The sequence below is a fragment of the Salvelinus alpinus genome, chromosome 2 (genome assembly GCF_045679555.1).
Source record: "Salvelinus alpinus chromosome 2, SLU_Salpinus.1, whole genome shotgun sequence".
In the NCBI taxonomy this organism is placed as follows: Eukaryota; Metazoa; Chordata; class Actinopteri; order Salmoniformes; family Salmonidae; genus Salvelinus; species Salvelinus alpinus.
In genome coordinates, this window is record NC_092087.1 from 98,770,266 (window position 1) to 98,789,550 (window position 19,285).

The 19,285-nt window shown below is 45.4% G+C and overlaps 2 protein-coding genes across 2 annotated transcripts; both read left to right on the forward strand.

The window, feature by feature from the left end:
• Positions 1-6: 6 nt before the first annotated feature.
• On the forward strand, positions 7-3,683 carry LOC139568381 (endothelial zinc finger protein induced by tumor necrosis factor alpha-like). Its single transcript, XM_071390164.1, has 2 exons — positions 7-3,117; positions 3,223-3,683. Exon 1 carries the CDS (start codon positions 146-148, stop codon positions 1,148-1,150), a length of 1,005 nt encoding a protein of 334 aa, XP_071246265.1. The 5' UTR covers positions 7-145; the 3' UTR covers positions 1,151-3,117; positions 3,223-3,683.
• A 601-nt stretch (positions 3,684-4,284) lies between these two features.
• LOC139568380 (zinc finger protein 665-like) lies at positions 4,285-18,172 on the forward strand. The gene is made up of 3 exons (XM_071390163.1): positions 4,285-4,548; positions 9,447-10,225; positions 10,963-18,172. Exons 2-3 carry the CDS (start codon positions 9,734-9,736, stop codon positions 13,129-13,131), a joined length of 2,661 nt encoding a protein of 886 aa, XP_071246264.1. The 5' UTR covers positions 4,285-4,548; positions 9,447-9,733; the 3' UTR covers positions 13,132-18,172.
• The last annotated feature ends 1,113 nt before the right edge of the window (positions 18,173-19,285 follow it).

The window sequence follows — 19,285 nt, forward strand, 5'->3', positions numbered from 1 at the left end:
CAAGACAACTCGCACAGGAGAGAAATCTCACAGCTCGTCTAGAGCTAAACGATGCCAGAAAACTCTCCCAGGAGACAGGCCTAGCTCCCATATCTGTGATCACTGTGGGAAGAATTTAGGAAGTCAAAAAAGCCTGAAAAGCCACATGCGCGTTCATACCGAAGACAAACCTCACGAGTGCTCCGAGTGTGGGGAGACGTTCCGTCTGTTAAGAAGCCTAAAAAAACATCAGAAACTTCACACTGGTGAGGTTAGAGGGACGAAGAAAGTCAAAGTCCCGCATCCGTGTCCTCACTGCGGGACGATGCTAGCTTCGAAGAAAGAATTAAAGGATCATCTGCGAATCCGCCACACTGAAAAAACTCAGCTCTGCTCTGAATGTGGCAAGAGATTCTCTAGCACCTACGCCCTGAGGAAACACCAGAGACTACACACTGGGGAACAGCTCCACCTTTGCCCTGACTGTGGGAAGACCTTCTATACTCAGGCACACTTGATATCTCACCAGAGGGTCCATGCTGAACACAGGGAAAGGCCGCATGTGTGTCCCGTCTGTGGGAGGGGCTTTACAGCAGCTTCCTCCTTGAAGTCACATCAGAGTATTCACACCGGAGAGAAACCTTACCTCTGCTCTGAATGCGGGAAGAGTTTCAGAACATTAGGACACTTCACAACACACCAGAAGCAGCATGTAGAAGCAAAGCCATCTTTCCCTTGCCCTGTTTGCAATCAGTGTCTCTCAACCAAGCGAAATCTTCTATTTCACCAGAGAATGCACACGGGAGAGAAGCCTTACCACTGCACTCAGTGTGACAGGCGCTTTGTTAATGAGCAGAAATTGAAAAGTCATCAGCGTGTACACACTGGAGAGAAGCCCTACCTTTGCTCCCAGTGTGGGAAAAGTTTCGCTCTTTCACAAAATCTTAAAAAGCATCTCAGGGTGCATTCAGGCGAGAGGCGTTACAGATGTACCTATTGTGTAAAGAGTTTCATTTCTTCATCTGGTCTGAAATCACACCTGCAAACACACACTGGAGTGAAACCCTGCCACTGCCCTGAATGTGGGAAAGGTTTCTCAGAGAAGAGAGCGCTGAAGAATCACATGCTCACACACGGGAGAGAAACCGCTCCAACGTTCCAATGTCTGTGAGAATGTAGCACCAGGAGATACACACTGGGGTTGAAGAGCATAAATAACTGCCATTAGACTGAGTCGCTCTGGATAAGAGCGTCTGCTAAATTACTAAAACATTTTTAAAATACAACTTAGATATTGTACACCGCTGCCTTCCCGACTCCCACGTGATAGTTTATTTCTGTCTTATTTTCTCTGAAAAGGCTTACTAAGAAACTACCATAACTAGTTATTTGGTGTCTGGGTGTTCTGTTTTATGAGTTGTCTGCTTGCTTTGAACTGTTCTATCTAGCCTGAATCCAGAACCTGTTTTGTGCTAGTATCTATGTGTGTGTGTGTGTGTATATATGACTCCCATTTTGGCATGTATTTAACAGTGCAGTACCAATGTGACCACTAAAAGGACACCACTTGCCTGTTTTTTTAATGTTGTGACGTTGCTTCACTTGTCTTCTACTATGGTGGGCTCGCGCTATGGCAGTTTTAGAAGAAGTCTGCCAAGACAACTGTACAAATCTGAACGAAGCAACTAGATAAATACATTATGACATCTTATTCCCAAGGTAACGGACACGCCTGCACTGATCTGTCTCGTATCTTTTGCAAAGAGTCATGGGATTGATCAAAAGGACTCCGCCTACAATGGGCTGTTATAACGTTCAAAATAATACTGAAGTGAAGTAAATTTTTGTCAAAACAGGCTGAATTTAAGCGAAATCAATGTTTATTTTGGGGGGGGGGGGTTTGTTGCTGAGGGTATCTTAGTCGGTTACTCATTGTAAATAAGAATTTGTTCTTTACTGACTTGCCTAGTTAAATCAAAAATATATATTTTCTGATGACGTGATGATGTCATTACTGCTCGCGGCACTCCCTGTGCGCATTGAGTGCTAGTGTGAGTTGGTCCCAATGAAAAGGCTGCAACCCGGAGATATATAGTGCGGCAGGTAACCTAGCGGTTAAGAGCATTGGGCCAGTAACCGAAAGGTCGCTGGTTCGAATCCCTGAGATGAAAAGGTGAAAAATCTGCCCTTGAGCAAGGCACTTAACCCTAATTGCTCCTGTAAATCGCTCTGGATTAGAGCGTCTGCTAAATGTTTTATATGGACCGTCCACAAGTCAGCGTTTTGCGAACGTGAGTATGTTACCTTGAAAACAGCAGTCTTCCATTTTGGATGCTGTCTCCAGTTAATTTATAGGCCGAGGCTTGGAATATAAAGTTTTCACCCCCGCCCCTCCCCTTTTTAGAAGCATATTTCTCAAAACTAAGGATACAAATCATGTTTTGCGTATGTGTTTATTTTACACACGCATTGAAGTTTCTCTCTTTTAATCTATGCTTTACTCCCCCTCTTCTGAACCCTCGACCAATGTGATCGACATGGTGCTGTAGCCTCTGTCTCTGCCTCATATATTTCTGGAATAGCTGGAATATATCAACTCTGTGGCGATTTTGAAAGAATATTCCCAAAAATATATATTAGAAGGCTAACTGTCTGTTGTGAGGGCGGATATTGCCTTGAATAAGACGCAGTCTACACGCTGCATTGGAGCAAAAACGATCAGCGTTTTGTGTGATGATGTCATCTTCATAGTTAAACTGCCATATAGCCAGAGTTCCTGAACACTAAATGCGTCCTCCATAAGCTAGCTAGCTACTGGCAACATTTATGTTATCGCAATAAATGAGTTTGTACTAATAATAATAATAATAATATCCATGAATTAAATGGCAGTTTAGAAGAAGTCTGAAGAAGCAACTAGCTACATATGTGTTTATATATTTATTTAAAAGGCTCCAATTCTTCTAAATGAGTGCATCTCTATCCGCTTCTTGTAATGTGTCATTGCTTAATAACTAATGAATGATATTTTAACAGACCCACGTTATGTTCCCCGGGCGCCGAAGACGTCGATTTAAAGGCGGCCTCCCCGCACCGCTCTGATTCAGAGGGGTTGGGTTAAATGCATTTCAGTTGAAGGTATTCAGTTGTACAACTGACTAGGTGTCCCCCTTTCCGTTTCCATAGTAATGGACCGACAGGTAACATAAAGTGTTTTAATTGGATGTTGCATTTCAGTTGAAGGTATTCAGTTGTACAACTGACTAGGTGTCCCCCTCTCCCCTGGACTCCCAGGAGTCATCTTTTAGTTCTACATCAATACATGCACAATGCACCATGTAGATTATACTGTTCATAGTGTAGTTTTTAGCTTACACTGTTCATAGTGTAGTCTGTAGTTTTTAGCTTACACTGTCCATAGTGTACATACTGTATGTGAATTGTGTAAATGCTGCGTGTATATCTAGTTTTGTCTGTCTGTAGCCTATATTCTGTTTATTGTGTCAGCACCATATCACCGAGTCAAATTCCTGTACATGCAAATGTGTTTGGCGAATAAAGGTGATTCTCCGTTCCATCTGTTGATTGGAGGGGGAAGTTACAGATGTTGACATGATGTCTCACACAGTTGTTCGTCTAAAGTTTCATTCTGATGTTGTTGTTTTTTATGTTTAAAAATTAAACACGTGTTTTTCAAATAATAAGTCATGTTTGTTCCTGCTTGGCCCCAGTGGTGAGACTGGTTCGGATGCTGAGTCATGAAGTTGAGCTAATTGTTCGGTCTTGTATCTTTCTTTCTTAATCCAGGGTTTCCCAACCAATCTTTGTCCTCTGGACACCAAGGGTTGCCACGTTTTGATTTTTGCCCCTCCCCCCTAGCACTACACAGCTGACTCAAATAATCAACTAATCATCCAGATTTGACCATTTGAATCAGTTGTGTAGTGTTAGGGCACAAACCAAAACGTGCACCCTTTGGGGTCCCGAGGACCGAGTTTGGGAAACGCTGACTTCATCCCGGCGGAAGCTAAAGCGGTTTGAAGTGCATAGAAATTGGGATGTATTCATTGGTTGCAGACCATAGCAAACAGTTTTGCAACATAAAATGTTATGCAATGAAAACTAGTTTCGTTTGGACACATTCCTAGTGAATACACCCAATGGATTAATTTATAGATCATTTCATAAAACGACTTTCAAGTTTGCTTTCACCACCCCATTTGGTAAATTGCTCAATCATAAACATAAAACTAGTGAAAATCACTTGTAAACGCACTGAACACTCTTCTTTCTCTCTGTGCCGTGTCATTACATAGGCACGTGGGATAGTACGTGTACTGAGTAATTGTTCTTATTATTTAGCTATGATGCAATATAGTGTATCTATGACCTCAATGAGCATAGTCGTATTACTATTCTCGACTCTCGGCCTTCTGCTCTCGTGTCCTTTCTGCTAGCCTCGCCCCTTTGTTTTCTGCTCATCTGGGAACGTGAACAGGCCGCTTGCTTTTCAACAGGTAGCTGGAAGACGACTGAATACTAAGAAAGGATTATGTTACAATCGAACCGGTGAGTAAATCATTGGGTATCTACTAACGGCCAGAAGGGGTCGTCCAACAGATGTAATTAGCAAGTAGTTAGGTTTACATAACCGCTAATTTAGCTGGCCAGCTGCTCTGAAGACTAGCTGCTTTTTTAGCTTGCATGCTAGCTAGCTAATTGCTCCTGTAAACAATGTTTAAGCTTTAGTCAAACTGAGTCGATATTCGAATAAAATGAATGTTTTCTGACTCGTAGCTACAGGCATATCGATTGTAGCTATATGAAATCATCAACGAGTTACTGTTGTATTTTCTGTCTGTATTAGCCATGTTAGCTAACGTTAGCTGCTTCTTCTTCTTTAGGATTTGGTTGGTGGATCGCATCCAACCTTTAGGTGCGTACAGCGCCACCTACTGTACTGGTGTGTGAGGCCATTCGGCCTACGTACGTTAATTAATATGGTAATACAAAATTAGGGAAAAGAAAAATTGCCCTGCCAACTATTAGCCCTCTATATAAAAAAACACCACCCCATTCCACTATTTAACCCTCTTCTAATTCTACTCTAGACCAATGGTCTGAGAGACCAGAACACTACCACTCAACACCCCCCTGCAGCTGTTTTGCAGTAAATCCTCGCAATCTCAAGTACTTCTCAGCCACTGCCACCACAACCTCTATTTTCTGTGACTTCTGATCCATTTCTGCAGTACAATTAACAACCGTGTCTATGAACGCTAAAAAGCCCCACCTTACTGAAACACAATATTTCCTTCACTCTGCCTTGGTCTCTGCCTACTCACAGGAATCCCTCAGCCTGTAACCATCGTTCTCTACCACTGTCCACTGCCTCAGCCTGTAACCATCGTTCTCTACCACTGTCCACTGCCTCAGCCTGTAACCATCGTTCTCTACCACTGTCCACTGCCTCAGCCTGTAACCATCGTTCTCTACCACTGTCCACTGCCTCAGCCTGTAACCATCGTTCTCTACCACTGTCCACTGCCTCAGCCTGTAACCATCGTTCTCTACCACTGTCCACTGCCTCAGCATGCAACACCTTCTGTACTAGTCTAAACCTGGCAACCTCAACCTGTCTGTACTACTCTAAACCTGGCAACCTCAACCTGTCTGTACTACTCTAAACCTGGCAACCTCAACCTGTCTGTACTACTCTAAACCTGGCAACCTCAACCTGTCTGTACTACTCTAAACCTGGCAACCTCAACCTGTCTGTACTACTCTAAACCTGGCAACCTCAACCTGTCTGTACTACTCTAAACCTGGCAACCTCAACCTGTCTTTCTCACCTGACACCTCCGGTCTCCAACCCCATGGGCATCCCCACAACTAACACACCCCCACAACTAACACACCCCCGCAACTAACACACCCCTGCAACTAACACACCCCCGCGCAACTAACACACCCCCGCACAACTAACACACCCCCGCACAACTAACACACCCCCGCACAACTAACACACCCCCGCAACTAACACACCCCCGCAACTAACACACCCCCGCAACTAACACACCCCCGCAACTAACACACCCCCGCAACTAACACACCCCCGCAACTAACACACCCCCGCAACTAACACACCCCCGCAACTAACACACACCCCCGCAACTAACACACACCCCCGCAACTAACACACCCCCGCAACTAACACACCCCCACAACTAACACACACACACACACAACTAACACACCCCCGCAACTAACACACCCCCGCAACTAACACACCCCCGCAACTAACACACCCCCGCAACTAACACACCCCCGCACAACTAACACACACCCCCGCACAACTAACACACACCCCCGCAACTAACACACACACACGCAACTAACACACACACACGCAACTAACACACACACACACGCAACTAACACACACACACACGCAACTAACACACACACACACGCAACTAACACACACACACACGCAACTAACACACACCCTCGCAACTAACACACCCCCGCAACTGACACACCCCCGCAACTGACACACCCCCGCAACTGACACACCCCCGCAACTGACACACCCCCGCAACTGACACACCCCCGCAACTGACACACCCCCGCAACTGACACACACACACAACTAACACACCCCCGCAACTAACACACACACACACACACAACTAACACACACACACACACGCAACTAACACACACACACACGCAACTAACACACACACACACGCAACTAACACACACACACACGCAACTAACACACACACACACGCAACTAACACACACACGCAACTAACACACACACGCAACTGACACACCCCCGCAACTGACACACCCCCGCAACTGACACACCCCCGCAACTGACACACCCCCGCAACTAACACACACCCCCACAACTAACACACACCCCCACAACTAACACACACACACGCAACTAACACACCCCCGCAACTAACACACCCCCGCAACTAACACACCCCCGCAACTAACACACCCCCACAACTAACACACCCACACAACTAACACACCCCCGCAACTAACACACCCCCGCACAACTAACACACACCCCCGCAACTAACACACACACACGCAACTAACACACACACACGCAACTAACACACACACACGCAACTAACACACACACACGCAACTAACACACACACACACGCAACTAACACACACACACACGCAACTAACACACACACACACGCAACTAACACACACACACACGCAACTAACACACACACACACGCAACTAACACACACACACACGCAACTAACACACACCCTCGCAACTGACACACCCCCGCAACTGACACACCCCCGCAACTGACACATCCCCGCAACTGACACACACACACAACTAACACACCCCCGCAACTAACACACCCACACACAACTAACACACACACACACACACAACTAACACACACACACACACAACTAACACACACACACACGCAACTAACACACACACACACGCAACTAACACACACACACACGCAACTAACACACACACACACGCAACTAACACACACACACACGCAACTAACACACACACGCAACTGACACACACACGCAACTGACACACCCCCGCAACTGACACACCCCCGCAACTGACACACCCCCGCAACTGACACACCCCCGCAACTGACACACCCCCGCAACTAACACACACCCCCACAACTAACACACACCCCCGCAACTAACACACACCCCCACAACTAACACACCCCCGCAACTAACACACCCCCGCAACTAACACACCCCCGCAACTAACACACACACAACTTTCTCCAACGATACTACACATTGCTTCGTCTCATGCCCTCCTGAACACTTCTCACTTCTAGGACTCTCCCTCCTGAACACTTCTCACATCTAGGACTCCCTCCTGAACACTTCTCACATCTAGGACTCTCCCTCCTGAACACTTCTCACATCTAGGACTCTCCCTCCTGAACACTTCTCACATCTAGGACTCTCCCTCCTGAACACTGCTGCAACATGCCCATCAACACCATAGTATTTTCAGAACAAAAGCAGAATAACTTAGACTTTCTAACTTGACCACGTCGGGCAAAGACTCTACATCGAAACTCGGCAGGACATGTCTTCTCGGTTTCCCCACCAGGTCTGCATCGCTCGCACCAAACAACAGGTGTTACAGACACTTGGGAATCTTCCATTTCAACTGATCCTCCTCAACACTTAAACCCCCCCCCCATGTATCACTCCTTTTAAAGATGCCCTGCGCCGTAGAGCAAAGCAAATGTCCCTAATCACGTGATCTGTAGCGCTCACTCCCCCTGGACTGAAGAAACACAGTAAATCATCACTAATCCACTCCGAGTTACTCTCACCACCTCAACAGTCCCAAACCTCTTCTCCACCCAACCTGACAGCATATATGGATCTTCCCAAAAAAATGCAAGGATCCATTCTCTCCACAAATCTCACTGGGCCAGAATTAATCATTTTCATCCTCTTGACGAGGCCCGAACTCGGCGGTCGTCGCCGCAGGTGAGCTTGTAGTAGCTGTTGGATCCTTCCAAATAAAAACAAGTATGGGTCGCTGCAGCCCAATATGGCGACCGGAGTATGGGAGAGTGGGTGTGTCGGAGGGAGTGGGTGTATGGAAAGCAAATCAGCTAATTGGGCAGATTTGTTGCCACTCAAGAACGTTTTGTGTGGCTGATTGGGCTGCACAGCGAATCGATAAGCCAGCGACCAGTGTTGTATCGGACTGCCTGCCGACCTGAAGTGCTTCATTCTGGGTATCACGGTCTTGTGGGAGGCGGCAGTAAATGTGGCCATGTTTTTATCTCAAGTAGAATAGCAGCCTACACAAGAAATAACTACTACTGATAACCATCTAGATGCCACCTTAATACATAGCCTACATGCAGTCTGCTACTCAATGGGGGGAGGCATGAACGGCAACGCCGGGACACAGTGCCCTTCGCTCCCGCTTGACAAGCACTACTGTCCAGCAACGGCGTGGGAAGTAGCTACCTAGTAGCCAATAGCAGGATGACAGTCACAGTAAGCACACACATGCAACTCATGAAGCAACAGTACACCCATCATAAATCATTTGAATCAAAAATAAACAATCGTCAGTTTTATAACTGAAAATATATAATTATTTGTGTTAAACTAACAATGAAATACGACTGACTCATCCTCTGGCTATAGCTCTGTCAATGAATTTGAAAGTGGTTAGATTTCTCCTGCCCCATCCCTCCAGGGTTGGGGATGACGCTTTGTTGTTGTTTTAACTGCTGATCGGTGCTTTAAGTAAAAAATGTAAGATTGACAATCTAATGTTGAAAATGGTTTGATTTGACAGACTCCGCAAAGAAAAAAATGCAGCTACACATCTAGATAGATGGTAAAAACTGTTGTTTTTTTCTTCACACCATGTCCTCCTATTTCCACAGGTGACCTCACAAGGAGATTCCACAGGTGACCTCACAAGGAGATTCCACAGGTGACCTCACAAGGAGATTCCACAGGTGAACTCACAAGGAGATTCCACAGGTGACCTCACAAGGAGATTCCACAGGTGACCTCACAAGGAGGTTTACACCTTGTATTTGGCGCATGTGAAAAAGAACATTTGATTTGACACAGGAGAGAGACACCTCACACTTGTTGCAGCTCCATTCAATAACCAGTTGTTATTGCTACTTTTACCAAGAAACATTCAAACTCTGCTGGGACAAAAATGAATCGAGAGGAGGGAGCGTTGATGGATGAAATTGAAAAGAGTTTATGGAATTTGACTGAGGACAATTTACGTTACCTGTGTGAACGTCGTGGACATGATGGATCCGAAGTTAAAGGAATGGATCACCGCTCGCTGAGGCGTAAAATCATGGAGGAAATGTGGGACAATACGGATTCAATGAAATCAGAGGAGCAGGGAATGTCTTGGTTAGTCCGACTGAAAGAGGACATCAGGAGGATACTGGAGGATGGTAGTGGTGCACCGTCGAGTCCCCTCCAGGCTGAGGAGGCTGTAGACTGGGATGAAGAGTGGAGCGGAGAGGGAAGGGCTGGGTTACCTAGCAACGGGTTGGAGGCGGAGTCCGCGAGTCCCAGACAATCCAACGACGCTGCAGACTGCGACGTGGAGGACGCGGATTGGTTACCTAGCAACAGACTGGAGGCGGAGTTATCTCCAGAAAGGCACACACTAGAGCAAAGTGTGAGAGGCGTGAGTATTTATGTTCCCAGTCGGAAAGGGAGTGTTTATTGTCCAAGCCGGAAATGGAGTGTTTATTTTTTGTCCCAGTAAGAAAGGGAGTGTTTATTTTCCCAGCCGGAAAGGGAGTGTTTATTGTCCAAGCCGGAAATGGAGTGTTTATTTTTTGTCCCAGTAAGAAAGGGAGTGTTTATTTTCCCAGCCGGAAAGGGAGTGCTTATTTTCCCAGTCGGAAAGGTAGTATTTATTGTCCCAGTCGCAAAGGGAGTGTTTATTGCCCCAGTGGGAAAGGGAGTGTTTATTGCCCCAGTGGGAAAGGGAGTGTTTATTGCCCCAGTCGGAAAGGGAGTGTTTGTCCCAATCGGAAAGGGAGTGTTTATTGTCCCAGTCGGAAAGGGAGTGTTTATTTATTTATTGTCCCAGTCGGAAAGGGAGTGTTTATTGTCCCAATCGGAAAGGGAGTGTTTATTGTCCCAGTCGGAAAGGGAGTGTTTATTGTCCCAGTCGGAAAGGGAGTATTTATTTTCCCAGACAGTGTTTCTCAACAGTCCTTCATTGATTCCTCAACTTCCTTCTATAAAAGACATTGGAGGAGAATATCTGAGGTTCTTCCTCTTGACCTTTCTCCTTTTTGAGAAGGAGGTTACGTAATCGTGGATGAGGGGAATTTAAAGACTTTAAAATTAATTGACAGGTAGAAGAGCATTTCCCACCCTGATTAATTCCGTCTCTATTTTTGTGATTTACAGGACACGTCTCTCCCGCCCCCCTCCACTCTCCCGAAGACCCTGTGTCGTGCCACTCCCGGTAGCGCCTTAATTTGGGGTCTGAAGAGGGTGTCTGTGCAGCTGATGGACTGCAGGAAAACACCAGGGCAGAAAACCCACTCCTATGCTCAAGGCGGGAAGAGTTTTGCAACAAAAGACATTCTGGAGCGACATCTGCTAACTCACACTGGAGAGAAACAGAAAAATATATGTGCTGAATGTGGGGGAGTATTCAGTACATTTTCCAGCCTTTCCAGGCATCTGAAAACTCATACTGGAGAGAAATGTCATGTTTCTGAAACCACATGCTCTGAATGCGGAAAAACATTCAGTACACATTCCAGTCTTAGGAGACATCTGCTAACTCACACTGGAGAGAAACCGTACGTTTGCCCCCGTGGGAAGAATTTCAATGATCCAGGAAACTTAAAGAAACACATCTTTAGAACTCACTCAGGAGAACATGTTGAAGAGGAACCTTCCAAAAACAATGTTGGTTCCTCAGAACATGATGTGGCCGTGAAGAAACAAGTCCTTCATCCATGTGCTCACTGTGGTAAGAAGTTGTCAACCAAGACAAGACTAAAGATTCACCTGAAGACCCACACTGGAGAGAAATCTCACGTCTGCCCCGACTGTGGGAAGAGCTTTGCTTTCCGTCCCTCCTTGACCAAACATCAGAAACTTTGTCATTCAGAGCACGGAGGAGTGAAACGGCACGAATGTTCAGTCTGTGGGAAAGTCTTTAATCAACCGGGAGCCTTGAGGTCCCATCAAAGAACCCACACTGGAGAGAAACCCCACCTCTGCTCCGACTGTGGGAAGCGTTTCTGTTTTCGTTCGTCTCTGAGAAGACATCAGGTACTCCACGCAGGAGACAGTGCGAAGCCCCACGTGTGCTCTGTCTGTGGGAAAGGCTTTAGAGATTCTGGATACTTAAAAAAACATCATTCTATCCATTCAGGAGAGAAACCTCACCTCTGCTCCAATTGTGGAAAAACTTTCACGTCCTTCCTTAGCTTAACAAATCATTCCAAATCACATCGTCTAGATAGAGACCAATTCCAATGCCCTGAATGTAAGCGCCATTTCCCAACAAAGGAAAGGCTGTCAAGCCACCAGAGGACGCATACTGGTGAAAAACCTTTCTGCTGCGCCCAATGCCACAAGCGCTTCTCTCATTCAAATAGTTATCAAAGGCACCTTCGTATGCACTCCGGTGAGAAACCCTTTGTGTGTCCTCTCTGTGGGAAGCGATTTAACGACTCTTCGAACCTTAGAACACATGTTAGAAGACATAAAGGAGAAAAGGTAGGAAAGACACAGGTCTCTGAGCCATGCCCTCACTGTGGGAAGAGGCTGGCTTCTAAGGCAGGGTTAGAGACTCACCTGCGGATCCACACTGGAGAGAAACCTCACCTCTGCGCCAACTGTGGCAAGCGCTTTACCTTCCTCTCCGCCTTGAGAAGACATCAGAAAACGCAGCACAGAGAGCAAGTAGCAAAGCCACACGTCTGTTCTGTCTGTGGGAAAGGCTTCGTGGAGTCTGGAGCGCTGAAGAAACATGTGGTGACCCACGAGGAGAAACAGCACCTTTGCTCTGATTGCGGGAAGAGTTTCAGGGTGCTTCAGGCCTTGTCGATTCATCAGAAAACCAAGCATCAGAAAACAAATGAGCAAGTAAGAGAGAACAATTCGTACCTCTGCCTTACTTGCGGCCAGGAATTCAATTCAAAGCATAGATTGGTAATCCACGAGAGAAAGCACACAGGAGAGAAACCTTACCAATGCTCCCAGTGTGGCAGGTGCTTCGCTGATAAGACTAACATGAGACGTCACCAGACGGTGCACACAGGAGAGAAACCATTCCAATGCTCCGTCTGCGACATGAAGTTCTCTCAAGTCGCCTCTTTAATACGGCACCGGCTAATACACTCGGGTCAGAAACCGCACCACTGCACTTACTGCGACAAGAGTTTCTCTCAGTCGAACACGCTGAAAACGCACATACTAACCCACACCGGAGAGAAACCATACCAGTGCCCCGACTGTGGGAAGGGTTTCACTGAAAAGAAAGCCATTAAGAAACACCAACGCGACACACACGGGACAGGGGCACACAGCAACACACTGCTGTCTCATAGACATTGAGTCAAGACCGGAGCCCTCGAGCAAAGCCGTACCAATGCCCTGACAGCCGTACCAATGCCCTGACTGTGGCAAATGTTTCTCAGAGAAAAGAGCTCTTGTGAAAAACCAGAAGACACACCGGAGAGACAGCGCCCCCTATTGTTTCATTTTGATCTGAAGGTTTGAGAATGTTTTAAAATAAACATGTGCTTTTTAAAATAATGAGACAGTCATGAATTTGAGCTCAGAACATTTTCTGGTCTTGAATGTGATGTTTATTTTTGTAGCTGTATAGATTAACCTCTCTGGCGCAGGCGTGCTGCTAGCGACCCACCTCGACAACATCCGGTGAAATTGCAGAGCGCCAAATTCAAAATACAGAAATAGTCATAATAAACATTCATAAAAATACAAGTGTTATACATCGGCTTAAAGATTAACTTCTTGTTAATCCAGCCGCTTTGTCAGATTTCAAAAAGGCTTTATGGCGAAAGCATACCATGCGATTATCTGAGGACAGCACCCGCTTACAAAAGCATACAAACATTTTCCAACAAAGTAGAGTAGTCACGAAAGTCAGAAATAGCGATAAAATCACTTACCTTTGAAAATCTTCATCTGGTTGCAGTCACAAGAGTCCCAGCTACACAATAAATGTTTGTTTTGTTTGATAAGGTCCCTCTTTATATCCCAAAAACTCTGTTTTGTTGGCGCGTTTTGTTTAGTAATCCACTGGCTCAAAGGCGCTCAAAACATGCAGACGAATACATCCTAATAGTACCGGTAAAGTTCGTCGAAACATGTCAATCGATGTTTATAATTAATCCTCAGGTTGTCAATTGTCTAAATAATCGATAGAATTTCAACTGGACAATGGCGTATTCAATAGAAAGGAAAAACAACGATCACGCACGCAAAACTGCATGCTTCCTCAGTCCACTGACAGAAAGGTCTCATTCTTCATTTTTCAGAAAACAAACCTGAAACAATGTCTAAAGACTGTTGACATCTAGTGGAAGCCATAGGAACTGCAATCTGGTTCCTAACCCATTAGATACTCAATAGGCATTCAATTGAAAACCACCCACATCAAAATAATCCCACTTCCTGGATGGATTTTCCTCAGGTTTTCACCTGCCATATCAGTTCTGTTATACTCAGACATTATTTTAACAGTTTTGGAAACTTTAGAGTGTTTTCTATCCAAATCTACCAATTGTATGCATATCCTAGCTTCTGGGCCTGAGTAACAGGCAGTTTACTTTGGGCACGCTTGTCATCCAGACGTCAAAATACTGCCCCCAAGCCCAAAGAAGTTAATCATCTGGAAGCTAAAGTGGTCTCAAGTGGATAGAAACATGGATTTATATATTGACATTTCAATAATACTATTGCATTAATTTGCTGGGTTTTGGCAAATTGCTCAATCATAAACATTCTAAACAAACTAGTGAAATCACCAGCAAACTGAACATCCTTTCTGAGCTGTATCATCATGACATGGGCGTTTACCCAGCGTGGGTAAAACAGATCATTTCATGGGTACGTGTAGTAACTCAACAATCATCCTATTGAGTGTTAGGTTTTATGTAGCGATGCAGTGTGTCCATGTCCTCAATGAGGACATCTTCATTAGTTTTCTCCTCTCGCACCTCTTTACATGTGATAGGAAAGCATCCAACAGGAAGGTGGGATTACTGCCAGGAAACAGAGACAGTGGAGCATGTTCTGATACAGTGTGGTCAGTAGTAGAGAGACTGATACAGTGTGGCCAGTAGGAGAGAGACTGATACAGTGTGGTCAGTAGTAGAGACTGATACAGTGTGGTCAGTAGTAGAGACTGATACAGTGTGGTCAGTAGTAGAGACTGATACAGTGTGGTCAGTAGTAGAGACTGATACAGTGTGGTCAGTAGTAGAGAGACTGATACAGTGTGGTCAGTAGTAGAGAGACTGATACAGTGTGGTCAGTAGGAGAGAGACTGATAGTGTGGTCAGTAGTAGGAGAGAGACAGATACAGTGTGGTCAGTAGGAGAGAGACTGATACAGTGTGGTCAGTGGGAGAGAGACTGATACAGTGTGGTCAGTAGTAGAGAGACTGATAGTGTGGTCAGTAGTAGGAGAGACTGATAGTGTGGTCAGTAGTAGGAGAGACTGATACAGTGTGGTCAGTAGTAGAGACTGATACAGTGTGGTCAGTAGTAGAGAGACTGATACAGTGTGGTCAGTAGTAGAGAGACTGATACAGTGTGGTCAGTAGTAGAGAGACTGATACAGTGTGGTCAGTAGGAGAGAGACTGATACAGTGTGGTCAGTAGGAGAGAGACTGATAGTGTGGTCAGTAGTAGGAGAGACTGATAGTGTGGTCAGTAGTAGGAGAGACTGATACAGTGTGGTCAGTAGGAGAGAGACTGATACAGTGTGGTCAGTAGTAGAGAGACTGATACAGTGTGGTCAGTAGTAGAGAGACTGATACAGTGTGGCCAGTAGTAGAGACTGATACAGTGTGGTCAGTAGTAGAGAGACTGATACAGTGTGGTCAGTAGTAGAGAGACTGATACAGTGTGGCCAGTAGGAGAGAGACTGATACAGTGTGGTCAGTAGGAGAGAGACTGATACAGTGTGGTCAGTAGTAGAGACTGATACAGTGTGGTCAGTAGTAGAGACTGATACAGTGTGGTCAGTAGTAGTAGAGAGACTGATACAGTGTGGTCAGTAGTAGAGAGACTGATACAGTGTGGTCAGTAGTAGAGAGACTGATACAGTGTGGTCAGTAGTAGGAGAGACTGATACAGTGTGGTCAGTAGTAGAGAGACTGATACAGTGTGGTCAGTAGTAGAGAGACTGATACAGTGTGGTCAGTAGTAGAGACTGATACAGTGTGGTCAGTAGTAGAGAGACTGATACAGTGTGGTCAGTAAGAGAGAGACTGATACAGTGTGGTCAGTAGTAGAGAGACTGATACAGTGTGGTCAGTAGTAGGAGAGACTGATACAGTGTGGTCAGTAGTAGGAGAGACTGATACAGTGTGGTCAGTAGTAGGAGAGACTGATACAGTGTGGTCAGTAGGAGAGACTGATACAGTGTGGTGAGTAGTAGAGAGACTGATACAGTGTGGTCAGTAGTAGAGAGACTGATACAGTGTGGTCAGTAGTAGAGAGACTGATAGTGTGGTCAGTAGTAGAGAGACTGATACAGTGTGGTCAGTAGTAGAGAGACTGATACAGTGTGGTCAGTAGGAGAGAGACTGATACAGTGTGGTCAGTAGGAGAGAGACTGATACAGTGTGGTCAGTAGTAGAGAGACTGATACAGTGTGGTCAGTAGGAGAGAGACTGATACAGTGTGGTCAGTAGGAGAGAGACTGATAGTGTGGTCAGTAGTAGGAGAGACTGATACAGTGTGGTCAGTAGGAGAGAGACTGATACAGTGTGGTCAGTAGGAGAGAGACTGATACAGTGTGGTCAGTAGTAGAGAGACTGATACAGTGTGGTCAGTAGTAGAGAGACTGATACAGTGTGGCCAGTAGTAGAGACTGATACAGTGTGGTCAGTAGTAGAGAGACTGATACAGTGTGGTCAGTAGTAGAGAGACTGATACAGTGTGGCCAGTAGGAGAGAGACTGATACAGTGTGGTCAGTAGGAGAGAGACTGATACAGTGTGGTCAGTAGTAGAGACTGATACAGTGTGGTCAGTAGTAGAGACTGATACAGTGTGGTCAGTAGTAGTAGAGAGACTGATACAGTGTGGTCAGTAGTAGAGAGACTGATACAGTGTGGTCAGTAGTAGAGAGACTGATACAGTGTGGTCAGTAGTAGGAGAGACTGATACAGTGTGGTCAGTAGGAGAGAGACTGATACAGTGTGGTCAGTAGTAGAGAGACTGATACAGTGTGGTCAGTAGTAGAGACTGATACAGTGTGGTCAGTAGTAGAGTGACTGATACAGTGTGGTCAGTAGTAGAGAGACTGATACAGTGTGGTCAGTAGTAGAGAGACTGATACAGTGTGGTCAGTAGTAGAGAGACTGATACAGTGTGGCCAGTAGGAGAGAGACTGATACAGTGTGGTCAGTAGGAGAGAGACTGATACAGTGTGGTCAGTAGTAGAGACTGATACAGTGTGGTCAGTAGTAGAGACTGATACAGTGTGGTCAGTAGTAGAGAGACTGATACAGTGTGGCCAGTAATCGAATCTCCCAGATAACATTCCTTAATAATAAAATATATGGGGTGCCCCAGAGCGAGACATTTCACTGCCTAATTTCTTCTGGGCAGGCAAGCAGGGAGGGGACAATAAGTCGACCAGAGCCATCCAATAGCCATGAGCTCACGCGAGAGAGGGAACGCCCACTTACACTGACCGGAACCTTGAATAATTTTTTTAGCGGTAAATGGCCTGAATAAACTGTCTTATTTATCCACCATCTTTGGAAGTACAAAATATTCATGTCAAAAGATTGGAGACTGTATCTAATGATGTTCTGGGCTGCTTGGGTGGGGGCCACAAACAATCTGAACATCATGAGGGGTTCACAGTGGCTCAAGGGTCTGCATACCCACATCCACCCCCCCCCCTCCCTTTGACAGAGGAGATCAAATGTTTGATATCTAATTCCATGGAATTCTACACATTTTGACATGGGACAGAGAAAGCCACTTGCCGTTTTACAGCAGATTTCCTTTACACATTTTACCATAGGGTGGAGAGAAATGTTTGCTGTTTTTAATACACTGCTCAAAAAAATAAAGGGAACACTTAAACAACACAATGTAACTCCAAGTCAATCACACTTCTGTGAAATCAAACTGTCCACTTAGGAAGCAACACTGATTGACAATAAATTTCACATGTTGTTGTGCAAATGGAATAGACAAAAGGTGGAAATTAGAGGCAATTAGCAAGACACCCCCAATAAAGGAGTGGTTCTGCAGGTGGTGACCACAGACCACTTCTCAGTTCCTATGCTTCCTGGCTGATGTTTTGGTCACTTTTGAATGCTGGCGGTGCTTTCACTCTAGTGGTAGCATGAGACGGAGTCTACAACCCACACAAGTGGCTCAGGTAGTGCAGCTCATCCAGGATGGCACATCAATGCGAGCTGTGGCAAGAAGGTTTGCTGTGTCTGTCAGCGTAGTGTCCAGAGCATGGAGGCGCTACCAGGAGACAGGCCAGTACATCAGGAGACGTGGAGGAGGCCGTAGGAGGGCAACAACCCAGCAGCAGGACCGCTACCTCCGCCTTTGTGCAAGGAGGAGCACTGCCAGAGCCCTGCAAAATGACCTCCAGCAGGCCACAATGTGCATTAAGTGTTCCCTTTATTTTTTTGAGCAGTGTATAATATTTGAGTGACTAACAAAATCAATGGAGGTCCCAGCGGTCGGTAATTCACCCACGATTACAAGAAGTTTAGATAGCTGGTTAGACTAATTTACAGATCTAAAAAATGTTAGCTGACATGGGCTAGTTGAGGGACTGACATAAGAGAAAAACTGCTGAGTTTATAAAATATCTATAAAATATCCAACTGTCACCTTGTGTATTCTACTATTCTAACTCTCAACAGGAAGTTGATACCCCGACTGAGTCCCCCCCCCCCCCCCCAAAAAAAACAAACATTTAAAAAAAAAAAAAAAAATTACATTTGTTTTGGAAATTGATGGGCCACCTGTTGCCCATCCCTGTTGTACATGAAAAGTGGAGTCAGAGTGACCAGATGCAACCTGGACTCATGGGTAGACGTAACATAGTAAATGGAAACAGTCCAATTAGTATGATATGGTACATTATTAATTTGTGGATGTCCGTTATCCATTTCTTATATGTTACAAAATTAAAATCCATATGATATGTTACGAATGGAAATTAGTACAATATGTTATGAATATTAATTTGCACAATATGTTATACACTTAAAGGGTTAGATTAAAGGTTATGGTTAGCTAACATGCAAAGTAGCTAAAAAGTAGTAAGTAGTTGCAATGTTGCTAAAATGCTGAAGTTGTCTGTGATGAAATTCGAACACGCAACCTTTGAGTTGCTAGATGTTTGTGTACATTTTTGCCTTAAGTAACCTGTCTTATGTAACCATACCAAAACGTAACATATCATACTAATTTGAGTGTCCCCGGATTTACGTTCACTACGTTACGTCTAATCTATGCGGCCAGGCTGCCA